At 44.4% G+C, this 12772-nt stretch overlaps 1 protein-coding gene across 1 annotated transcript in view; it reads right to left on the reverse strand.

Annotated features, from left to right (window-relative positions):
- Positions 1-11932, reverse strand: part of AMMECR1 (AMMECR nuclear protein 1) — a 72718-nt gene extending 60786 nt beyond the window's left edge. Inside the window, 2 exon segments of the mRNA XM_030968001.1 lie at positions 11227-11464; positions 11467-11932. Of these exon segments, the coding sequence (XP_030823861.1) occupies positions 11227-11464; positions 11467-11680 (452 nt within the window). The 5' untranslated portion in view covers positions 11681-11932.
- Positions 11933-12772: the final 840 nt, after the last annotated feature.

Genomic DNA, 12772 nt, shown 5'->3' on the forward strand with positions numbered 1-12772 from the left:
TACTGGTGAAAGACATCACTTCTGGCTCCCAATGTCCCAAACTACTAGTTCCTGAAGACTAGAAAAATATTCAGGGAAGTATCATTATACAGTCACTGCTTGTACTTCCTTGCCACCCTACCTTTTCTTTCTGCTCATCTCCACTTCCAACACTCAATAAAATCAAGAGATCTTGTCTCTCTACACAACCATAACTTAGTGGCTCTAGCAGGGCATGGAATGTGTAACCATACCTTCCTTCTTCACAGTTCCAAAATGCCCATAAAACAATGGTGTTCATGCAACTTGAACAGAACACAAGATTGCAGTATGATTTTTGGAAGGTCTTGTCTTCAGCTTGTATTAGCAGACTTAAAACTGTCTGAACTATTCTCAGGGAAAGGATTCACTGAACAGTACCCTAAACTATGAAGAAGGATACTGTGACTATGAGAACCCCAAATGAAAAAACTATTCTGAAAAAAAAAATCATTGCAAATTCTGTGGTTTATTTGAGAAGCAAGAATAGCCTTTAAAGGAGTCAAGCTAACACGAATACAACTGTGATTCATTTCAGATATAGTAGATTACAGTTTAAAAAAAGGAAAAGAAGGAAAAAAAGGGAAAAAAATGCATGCCTCCAAGTTGCCAATTTAGGCAAAAATATCCTGAGCCGAGTCTGGAAAGCTTCTTGGCAGGATAATCCAGTCAAGGGAAAGAACAACTGCAGTAGCAGCCAATTTCTCTCTATACTAACTTGATAAAGAAAAGTAGGTTGAGGTGCCTTATTTTTTACATTAAGAACACAAGGTAGAGTGATTGAAGACCTCATTCAGGTTTGTCCACCATAATCACAAGGCCAAGAACAAAACACAGCCCTTCCAAACACCACTGCAGTGATTCATCCTTAAGTCCCACTTGCCTGCTCTAATAACTTGGATACAGAGAAGTTGGACAGAACCTGCAAAGCCCCAGAAACACTCAGAGGTCCAACAGCCAGTCAGTGTTTTTATGTAAGATTCTCTCTACTTTTGACTTATCCAATCACGTGAAAACAAGTAGAGGTCTTACCAGTGGAACCATCTGAACATTACTGATCTCTCTGCAATGGCCTCTTCCAAGAAATTTCCGGCATCTCCAACACTTTAAAATTTAGTGCCAAGATGTCAGAGACCACTCTGAACTGGCCTAGTTTTCCCCTCCAGAGCAATTTCCATTAAACATTTTACATAAAATGACAACCAAGAAAGTGTATAACGCTTCTGTTGTCTAACTATTGGATGTATATCTGTAATCCATACATTTATATGACTACTGGTTGGAGAAAGAGGAATATTTCACACTGTAGCAGCAGAGTGTTCATCACGTTCCTCTGTCTTCATCTACCAGGTCTAGTGTAACTATTTCAGCTCAGGATAACCTGCTGCTGAGCATCTAAACACATTTTAAAAAGAAGAAAGCATACTTACATTAGCAGGATGGCAAAGGGTAGTAGGTAGTCTTTGAGTAGTCTTTGAGTCTTATTCCAAGACATTTACATTACATATGTGAAGGAACTTAACACCTTGAAATCGTGCAAAAGGAAAAAAAGGAAGGGAAAAAAAGAAGCAGCTGGCACCAAATAACCTGAAGCACAGATTTCATATTCTCCCAAAAAGAGGTACTGCTGGAAGCCACTTTTTGCAGTGGCTTAAATTTTCTACCTTAAAAGCCCAAGCTGTCCAAGCACAGAAAACTGTAATAATTCAACCTTGAGGTGAAAAGAGACCACAGTGGTTAAACTTACACAGGAATACTTGTTTCACTTGAACCTTTTTCCTGTGAATTAAGAAAAAGGTAATTTGTGTTCCATTTATCCTTCTTTATAACACTTCATTTTTAATGCTTGGGTTTATCCAGTGTTCCTTCCCAATGAATAGCCCCAATCATATACTCTTCTCAAATTTAATTCCAGTATTTTAGAGGAATTCAGGTACTATGGTGGGAAATGTCCCATGTGAGATTTCTGCCGCCTGCCTCTTCTCTACCTGTTTATTTTTCAATTTTAGTTGAGCTGAATCAGAGCCAGAATCCTGCTCCTATTTCTTAAGGAAGAGTAAGCCTTATTACTACAACTTTGCATTCTATCAGCATCTTAATTAGGGATCAGTTTTAATACTACATTACCATTTGGTTCTTCAGAGTTTGGATAACTGCTTGTAACACTGTACCAAAAGAATTTGCCTTCTACTGCTTGGCTGGCAGTTTTTAATTTGTGCCAGTGGCTTGCTGGAGTTTTGTTTCCCTCATGCTTACGAGACGCTTCAAGTGCAGTTAGTCACCTCCCTTCAGGCACTGCAGCACTCTTTGAAGAGGCTTCTTTCCTCACTGCACCTTGTCTGTGGGTTTTTCAACCATGTGCTCAGCCCCCAGCATTCTCTATGCAGAAACACTACTTAAGAGAAGATTAGTGCAGCACTTTCTTTGCCTACTTAATGTGGCAGTCAAAGTACTGAAGACTACAAAGAAATGTTTTTTCTTCCTCATAAAGGTCCTTACAAGGGACCTCTGCCTAGAACATCATCTTTCCCAAAAGTCAATATTTCAGCAAAGAACAGCCTTGCAAACTTGCCATTCCTTGTCAGCTGAACTTACCCTTGTGCTAACTTACTGAGTAAGGAAAATAGCGTGGCACCCAACCCTTCTATTCTTACAGTCACCTGATTTACACAGGCCCACACTGCTGTCCACCAGTGGAGAATCACACACTTTTTTTATACCTTAATAATACAGCTAAAACTCATGAATTCTTGAGCTTCACCCATAGAAGTCTTATCTCTGTACAGAGCACCACATGGAGAACAGGGAAAAGTGTTTTAATTTTCAGAGAAGATAAAGGAGAAGCATTACTGATGCTAAAGATAAAAACTTACGACAATGATCCTTCTCTTCCTCTCTCTTCTGTCTCAAACATGGCCCCCAAGTACCAACCAATAAATAAAGCAGACAGCCTCCCAGATGCTAGAACCCATGGTGTGCCAACAAAGCCTGGGGAGGAGACATCTTTGGTAGCAGAGGGGCAAAAGATAAATTACAGGAGTATGTCTATGGCACATATATTACAACCACTGCAGCCCTAGGTTCAACTTTGCCAAAGGTGCCACAGACTTCAAGCTAATGGAAAAAAAAGCATAAAGTGAGATTTTATATACCATTAAGGATTGTGAGAACTCCATCTTTGTAACACAAGAGTGCTCTGGGAAGACATACAGATCTTGATATGGCTGCTGTCCCAGTGACCTTGCCACAACTCCATGGAGCTGTTCTGCATTCCATAAGATGTCATTCTCATGAAATTAGCACTTTAATAACCCTGGCTGCAAGTACTTAGTGTGGCAAAGCAATATCCACGTACTCACAACAAGCACTGCCTTCCAGGAAGTTATCAAAGCCCAGTCAGACTACAAAAACTTCAGGCATATCCTGTAAGGCATGGACAGAGGTGCAGTCTGTTAGGGGACTACACAAAGGGAAAAAAAAAAGATCTCAGCAAATATGCTTCTGACCAATGGAACAGGAAGGTGTGCCTTCAGAAATGAAGCTCTTTACATTGATTGCTTTAGCCAACACCCCAGTCATGAAAATGAAGGGCTTTTTAGAAGGTCATACAAGTAGCCCAGGAAAAATGCTGACTTGTTTATAGTGCTGCACTGATAAACTGCTCAGTTTTTGGTCAGTCAGCATATACCACAGTACTATCACACAGTGAGAAATGCAGCACTAGGACCAGCTCAACAGCCATATTCCATTTGAGAACTACTGCACTCCCAGCATGCTTTGTTATCAAGGACATGTTTCTGAGAATTTGTCAATTAACCACAGTAGAACTGCCCCATCTTGTTATTTAAATGCAAACTTTGCAATGCTAAGCTGAGTACCAATCTTAATAACCCACTCCTTAGGAACATAAACATCATAAAAAAAGTCAAGCATTTTCATAATGCTTTGCTAACGAGGGTCAGGGCCTGACTGGACTTGTTTTGGCCTCCAGCCTAGCAACAGTCTCTGTATTGGCCAAACTCTGGTGAGTCTACTATTATTTTCAAATAATTTACATATTTCCTGCCTTCCACAGAGACTCTTGCCACCAACCACCAATATATGGCATATATCAAACAACTAACACTTCTATTTCTGAAGACAATAATTTGATGCTACAGAAAACCTGCACTTAACTGTAAACAGTTACTTAATACAAAAACAGATGGCTTAACATACTGAGCTTGCTCCATTAATTATGGCATGAGTTTTGAGAGAACAAAAAACTAAAGACTACATTTCATTCATTAACTGGTCACAGTCTAGATCTGTAAACTAAGCAAAATGAGCCGGCCCAGGGTTCCTAACTTTTATTTTCTGGTTATCTCTTAACTGTCAGCAACCAAAAAGTGCCAACATTAAATTTGTCTTGGTTTACTATTCAGTGCTAGATAACATTACTATTATACTTAACTCACAACTGAAGACAAGGCAGAACTGCATATCCTTTCAGCAGCTCCAAATAAAATACCTGTATTCCTAAATCATTAATGTTTCAACAATTTCTAGCAAAAAAATATTTAAGTTAGATGTGTGAAGTAAACCAAATCTAGACACAAAATACAGTTTTCTGACAGTCAGAGAGTTTAAATGTCAAAAGCAATGCTAAAATCTGAATTTCCATGAAAATCTTTAGCGGGAACATAAAGTACCAAATTGAATAAAGAAAATATGACAAACAATATGAATATAACTAAACCAAAGGAGGCAATAAAAATGAATGACCAGACTGATGGCACAAGGAGAGGTTGCTGCTGACTCCTCTTCGCCCTACAAGGAGTATGAGAACAATTAACTTCCACAGAACCAGTACTGCAGAGAATCAGAGCACTTAGAATGACTTTGTGGTGACTGCTCTTAGCTAAAGAAACAAAACCAGGGTCTATCCTTAAGACTGCCGATGATTTGATTTCCTGTATTAATAGAAACTACCTCATCTGCATGTAAGAACAGCTCACTAAAGTGACCTTATGAAGGAAAAAGTCCTCAAATTACAGATAACCTAATTTGGAGTTTATCATAGCATTATTTTCTCAGTTCACCAATCATATCAGAGGATGAACCTACTGGCAAAGGCAACTTCTTTTTGAAGCCATGCAACCTTATCCCTTCTGCCCCTCTGCTGCACCAAGATGCATTCACCAGATCTGCTTTCAAATATGCTGGGAATTCCCTGCTGAGCACTGCCAATGCCAGCCAAAATACACACTCTCTACTGTACTATATTTTCAAAGCATCTACCACAGAATGCCACTCTGAAAGAACCACTACTTCATATTCCAACATTTAACCTTCAACAGTAAAGACCAATAGAGCCTGTTAATTTGGAAGAAAATTCTGAACCTTATACAAATCCACATGACATGCACATGAAAACCAGAATGAAGTCAGACAGACACACAGACATGAAAGAACACTTCCCTGTGTGTTTCCTTGTTGATCTTTGGCCATGACCAAACAATCATTATAGCTGTTGTGTAATATTGGAATGTAACAATAAATATAAATTATTACTGAGTCTGCCACAAAACAGTGTAAGTCTCCACTGCCATACAACCAAGTCCTGCAGAGAAACAACAAAATTTCATATTCCTGGCATCAAGAGCAGTAATGACAATAGGTACAGCTCAACTCTGTGTAGGGATTGCAGAGAAAGAACGCTGCTGGGCTTTTTAAGACAATATGAAATTCTAAGTTTCCAGACAAAGTTTCAAAGAAAAGCTTGTAAAGAAGCACATACCAAAGCAAGCAAGGAGTTAAGTGCAAGGTTCCAACATTACAGTAAATTGTAGAGACTAAAGCTGGAGGTCAGGCTGCAGCCAAGAAACAAGAAATTGAGAAAAGGATGAAATCCTATCAACTGCAAGCCACAACATTTTTATTCACACGTATGTGTGCATATGTATGCACCTATAGACAAGTCTCATCTCTCTTCAATGCCTTACCAGAAAGCACTGGACAGCAAACACTGCAAGAAAATCAGCTTTGGGGCTGTACTAGAAGATTTTAAGCTATTTCAATCTAAATTACCAGCAATTCTCCACCATTACCAACACTTTACCGAGACACAATAACTAAGGAAAAATCCGGAATATCCAGTAACCCTGGAACCGTCTCTTTACTACAAGGTTAAGTTGTACTCATTTTGAGTAGAATCACAACTTAAAGTCTTTGAGTGAGAAAAATAATGGGCACAAGACTAGCTAACTGTATTTTTAAACTGTATTGAATTGAAATGTTTCCAAACTTCACTAATATTAAGGTAGTGTAGTAGTGCTACCCCACACCCTTTCAAATTATGTAAATTAACAAATTTTAGACCTGAAAACACAATGAAATACTAAAGTCAGGCAGGTCAACATGGCTGCAGATCTGCATCTCTGTCCTGCAGCCAAACAAACAGTTGCTGCAAAATACCACAAGTTATCAATGAAGGAAGGAACAAATACATCTCTAAGTCTTTAGCTCAAAACTGGCTATCACCTGGACAATATTTTAATCCAGAGGTCGTCGATCACAGAAGATGGTCAAGCCACAGAGATTATTCCTAGCAAAGAATGTGGTAGCCAGCAACACCTCCTCATGTGCACAGGGTTGTCAGCTTCCCTAAAGCATCAGAACCACCACAGGTACAGAGGTCAGCTACAGGAACCATCCACTGCCTCCAGCACAGTCCCCTGAGAGATGAGGAAGATGTGAGCCAGTCTGGGCATTTGAATACTATCTCCAAAGAGCTCTTCAGACAGGTGGGAAGCAGGGCAACTGTCATTCCAGGTGCAAACTTGTGTTCTTGGTTACCACGTACCAGATGACAGGGGCAGAACAAATGATTCCCCTTACAAATTGTATCAAGTACAGGTGGTCACCACTAAAATAATCCTGCTCACTAGCAGGAAACCTTCAAGAAGGGACTACGAAAAACAAACAACTGACAAAAGAGTTAACCTGAAGGACTGCCAGACAATGTCTTTTCCACAAAGATGTTGATATTAAAATTAAGTAGGCAAGATGAAGAGCTTGAAGCAGACACTGTGCAGGACAAAAACTCAGAAAGATGATTTCTGCGTGCCAAGGGAAATCATTACAGTGAGCAGAGACGTGAGATTCTAAGAAAAAAGTCCTCCTCACTCCCTACAGCACAGCTTCAACTGAACTCCTCTTCACACACTTACCCTCCCTCTCTTGTCACAACCTTCTTGCACTTCCTTTCAAACACTTTCTTACTAGAAGGAAAACAGCAGTGAGCAATAGTGTAGACCTTGAGCCCCTTCACACTGGTAGACACCTCCCTTCCACTTTCACAACAGAAGGCAGGACATGGTATTGTTTCCAATAATCATCATGGCCCATCTTGGGTATTGCACAAGACCAAACCAGAAAAGCAATAAAAGGGATAGAAATTACCTGTCAGAAAGGTAAGAAACACAGGAAAAAAAGGCTACTCAGTTTTCATTCTCCATAAATGAATAGGCTAAAATGCTTTTACAATTCTTCCTGCATCTGCTTACAATTCATTTCTACGGACAAGTTCAGTGTTCTGTAATTTTACTCATGAAACCGAGTCTCAAATTCAGCGTCTAAACAACACTTTGTCCTAGAGATAATTTCATAATTTCTGGGTCAGCAATTTCCAAATTTTGTATCAGTGTTCACACTGCCAGGATAATTTCTACATGCCTTCTGAACCTGTAGTCTGAGAGCCATCACATTGGTGGAAGCAAGGCACAGGCCCTGTAGGACATACCCTGTGAAGAAGGGCAAGGGTGGCTTAGAGAGCAACCGAAAGTGAAGTGAAATTAAAGGTATCAGAAAGTTCTTCAATCAAGAGAGACAGAATAAAATGTTAACAGATCCATGGAGGCTACAAGAGGAGAAGTAGTTATGGCTGAAAGAACCTGCTCAGCCTATTCTCAACAAAACACTGCTGGAGAGATTCAATGTCTTCCAGCTATCTTCTTTTAACTCCATGAGTCACCACCCCCTCCAACCCAACACCTCCCCAGCAATACCCTCCACACCCTATTCTCTGTGCTTTAGGAACTCCAGAGATAGGAAAATGCCAACTGTTTCATCCATGTATGGCCTGCCCTGGAGTTCAAAACCCACACCCTTTCAAAACAAGCTTTTTGACTCATTCCTACTGCCTTGAATTTGCTGTCCTGATGCTGTCCTCATCTTGGCATCAGAAAGTCAGAAAAATCCAGAGGTGTCACAAGCAGGTTTTGTTCTAAAGACAACATGCCAGAACCCCTTGTCCAAGTGATTCAGCCACCTGCTTTTCTTTGATCATGCCCCGTCTCATTGTTCAAAGACCTGCAAGGAATATGAGTCATGTTTGTGTGAGGATACCTGCTCACAGGTCTTTCATCCTCCCTGTAATTAACTGTAAAAAATAACTCTATAATTTACATACAAACCCTTATTTTAGGCCACTGCTCTTTGACCACATATTTCAGCCCATAGACAAAACCTCCAAATGAATTTGAGGCAGAAAGCTTCAATACACAATCACTGAAAAACACCAGCTCTCATTCAGGTTTTTTTGCTGTACAGGATGAAGCCCAGCTTCAAAGCCAACATCTAATCTTTGTGAGTTACGCAGTTATCACTAAGACTGCCTGCAAATCTTGTGAATGCTAGAAATCATGCTGCCTCTGAACACTTAGCAAAAGCAATTTATTCACCGACCTATAATTTTACGTGTAATACTGAACAACTTTTTCAAAGTTGCATCCCCAACTGCACAAACATAATCAGCTCACAAGGCTGCTGAAAGCAGCAGTTCTGCCATCTGTCTGCTTATTCCCACCTCACAATTGTGCAGGCACAAATGTTTGTGAAACCATGCAATGATCCAGAGAGAACCAAACTCTGTAACCAACTGAGGAAAAATATAAAATTATTGTTAGATCATTTCCTGATCTATACAACCATGCATGCTGGCACATGCATGGGAATAAACAGAAATTACATTACTAATTTTAATGACCGTGCCACTTTCTGAAGTCTAAAATTTCAGAAGTTGATGCAGCAACTTTTCACCAGATCTAGTAACTAAATCTGAAAAACACATATGAATTTCAGAAAAATTCAAATAATTTTACTTAGTTTGCAATTGTGTTGTTGTTAAAGTAAGAAGTAGGAGGAAAAAAGTAAATTGATTTACTGCTTACTAAGAGGAATCAAAGTGCTTACTGGAAAACATTTTAGTGCTGAAATCTTCACCCCTGCCTCAGTTTCCTCCAGTAATAAAACAGACAGTAGAACTAATCTGTTCAACAAATCATTCTACAACACAGATAAAAAACCATAACACCAATGTAATATTGTTACAGAGACAGACAAAATTCAACTCTCTGACAGCAATGAAAAAGTGAAACAGCACGAAGCTGATGTTGCAACCTACAGTGGTCTGGGATGGAGAACAGACACAGGACAATGCACAGCAAAATGGCTACTGAGAGCAGCAGTTGCTGAACAGTTGGTATCTACAAAAGGACAGACACGGATTTGCAAAAGACCTGGGTAAAGAAACTCACAGTGGAGTCTCCCTGCCCTCCTTTCATTATTGGTACTCTGATGAAATCACATAGGAGTTATGAAGAGCATATAGGGAAGACTTGCTGGGGTGGCAGGTTAAGTAGGAATCCACAGAGCTGGGTTGTCATGACAGCAGCTGAAAGTATGCAAGAGATGTATAGATCCTGGGTGTTAGCAAGGACTACAAATAAGATTATCAATACATTACATTTTTAAACACCAAGAAGCATACACTACATCTCATTAATGAAACACAGACTGCACAATAACTGTTTGCACTGGTGAAGGTGCACGAGGGTCCAGGACATACATGGAAAACTTGTACTCATTAAGTACTGAGAAAGCACAGGTTCTTACAAACTTGATAGTCATGCTATACATAAGAGGAAAAAAGTGACATGCACTCTGGTGGACCAACACAGTCGAGTCTCAGCTGGAGCTTGGAAATTCACCACATGAGCTCCGTTCCATTTAAAAGCAAAGTAAAACAGCAGAAACTCAATTTCAACAACCCCTTACGTTAACTCTGCAATCAAACGGACTTGGATCATGCAGCAACTCGGTAACTCATCCCGGCTGAGAGGAAGGAACTTCCTGTCAGAGAGAAGTTACTCCCTGAAGTGTCTGAGCTTATCTGCAGCAGCATGCCCGGCTCCCCAGCACAGGCAGGCTGCAGGTGCTGACATGCTGGGCAAGACGGTCCCTGGCAGGTCACTTCTGAAGGCAGTGCAGCACAGGGTTCAAGACAAACACTGAACAAGAGTGGCCAGGGATGGGAATAAAACAGGCCCTTGCTGGACACTCTTGCAAGGAAGCTTGGGAGGCAGAGGGAGGATGGGAGTAACAGGTGTTTATGTGATCTTTTCAAAACTCTGGGAATTTGATGTGGTGGATTACTCAGGGACTCAGGATGTCTAACACTGGGTGATCTTCAGGAGTCATTACAAAGCAAGGACTCTGAACGGTATGAGACCAAAGTAGCGTTACAAGTGCCTGGCACAGGGAATGTAAAGGTACACCAGTGTTCACAGATCCGGGACTCGCACACAGGGCTCTTACACTGGGTACTCACCATCCAGCACTGGTGAAGGAGAGGCCCGCCCTCATGCAGAACACACGGACAGCGAGAGGCTGCCTAGTGGAGGGGTCCCAGTAAGGACTACTAGTGAAACTGAGCGAGGAGGGAGCTACTCGGGGGTTGCTGAACACAGCCCACGAGCGGGGAGAGGGCACTGCCCACGGAACCTGCCACAAAGGCGGCCGCTCGGAGCAGAGCGCTGCCAGAGGTGTGAGGGATCACGGGGGAGATGTCACCAGAGAGCCCCGGGAGCGACGGGCCAAGAGGGGCCGGGGAGGAGTCACGGAGCTGGCGGGCAGCGCGGCGCTCCCCGGGGCGAGCCCGGCGCGGGAGGGCAGTGCGGCTCCCGGGGAGCGGGGGCGCCCGCGGGCCGGGCCCGGGGACAGGCGTGGGGCCAGGCGAGGACAGCGGCCGGGCGGCGGCAGCGGGGAAGGTGCCGGGCGGGAGGCGGGAGCCGGCGGGGAGGGAGTGAGGGAGGGCGCCCGGCCGGGGGAGCCGGGCGGGACGGGCGCGCACGAGGCGCCCACGCGGGCGGTCGCGCCGATACTCACTATGGGTCGTTGGTGAAGCGGGGGCTCCGCGGGGGCTGGTATCCGTATAGGTGACAGTAAAGCACATCGAAGCAGAAGCAGCACATCTCGGCCGACACCACCATCTTCCTGCAGCCGGGCCCGCCGGAGCCGGGGGAGGCGAGCAGCGAGGAGACCGGCGGGGAGAGGCCGGCGGGGCCCCCGCCGCAGCTGGGCGGCAGCGGCGGGGACAGGGCGCAGCCGGCGGCGCCCCCCGCCAGCCCCCGATGCCGTTCAGGCGGGGGCCCCCCGGCGGGGGGCAGCGCCCCCGGCTCGCCCCCGCCGCCGCCGCCCCGCCGCAGTGGGAGCCGCCGCCGCCGCCACCCGGGCCGGCCGAGCCCGAGGGAGGGGAGCTGGAGAGTTTCTGCTTCTTCACCCCGCAGCAACCCGCCGCCATCTTGGAGCCGTCTCCCCCCACGCAGCGCTTCCGACCCATGGCGGGGGGGCCGGCCGGCCGGCCGGGGGACGTGCGGCGGCCCGCTCCGCCTCCTGCCGCGCCCGCTTCGCCTGCACGGGGAGGGGGCGGGAGAGGGGAGGATGAATGAGGAGCGGGAGGGAAAGGAGGATCGGCGGGGGAGGGGGGGAGAAAGAAGAGATAGGGAGAGAGCTGCGTTAGAGCGACCCGGTGAGCGGCCCCGGCGGCCAGGGCCGGGCCTGAGGGGGCAGCGCGGCCCGCAGGTGTGGCGGCCTTTCCCCTCCCCTCCGCACGCCAAGCCGCCCCTCTCGCCTTCCCCCCGCGCTTTATCTCCTCCTTCTGCCAGGGAAGTGGAGCAACTCCACCTCGCGTGCTAAAAAAAAGAAATTAAAAAAATAAAATAAACCCACAAACCCGAGCTCTGCAGGCGCCGCACGGCAGGAGCAAAGCCCTTGAGATGGTTAAAAACACCCCGCTAAATAATTCAAGTGACCTGAAATGCCTTTCTCTGGGGAAGAGAAGGGGAGGGCTGTGTTGGAGCCGCCAGGCTGGGAGCCTGGAGAGAGAGCTTGGATGCAGCTATTAAGCATGCGATCATGATGGCTAAAAGCCACGGGCTTTATATGTGTATATAAAAAAAATATATCTTTTTTTAATTACAGCTTTGGCAATTCACAACCAGTAAATAGCAGCTCGGAGCATAGGCCCGCAGCTGCAGAGCCAGCAGCCATGACCCGGTGAGACCACGGCGCTGGGTGCGGGCAGCCCGGCAGGGACCTCTAGGGCAGGGAAGTCCAGAAGAAAAAGGATGTGAGTTCCCGCCGTTCTCCAGAAACCAAAAATTAAGCTTATTAAGGAGAGGAAATGTGTTTTATATAGCTGTTTTACATTAGCCTCACATATAGATATGTCTGAATGGAGAGACTTGCAAACAGCCATAAAGTACTTAAAAATTTGTAAGTATATTTAGAAAATAACACCTCATCCGCCAGTGTTATGCAGCCATCTCTGGCATGGGATGTAACAGCTGTTTACCATAGAATAGCAACACTACAGTATCAAGGAAGACAAGGGGGTGAGGACTGCCGCACAGAGTTAAAATAATATCACAAG

Source organism: Camarhynchus parvulus, chromosome 4A, assembly GCF_901933205.1.
Source record: "Camarhynchus parvulus chromosome 4A, STF_HiC, whole genome shotgun sequence".
NCBI classification, from domain to species: Eukaryota; Metazoa; Chordata; class Aves; order Passeriformes; family Thraupidae; genus Camarhynchus; species Camarhynchus parvulus.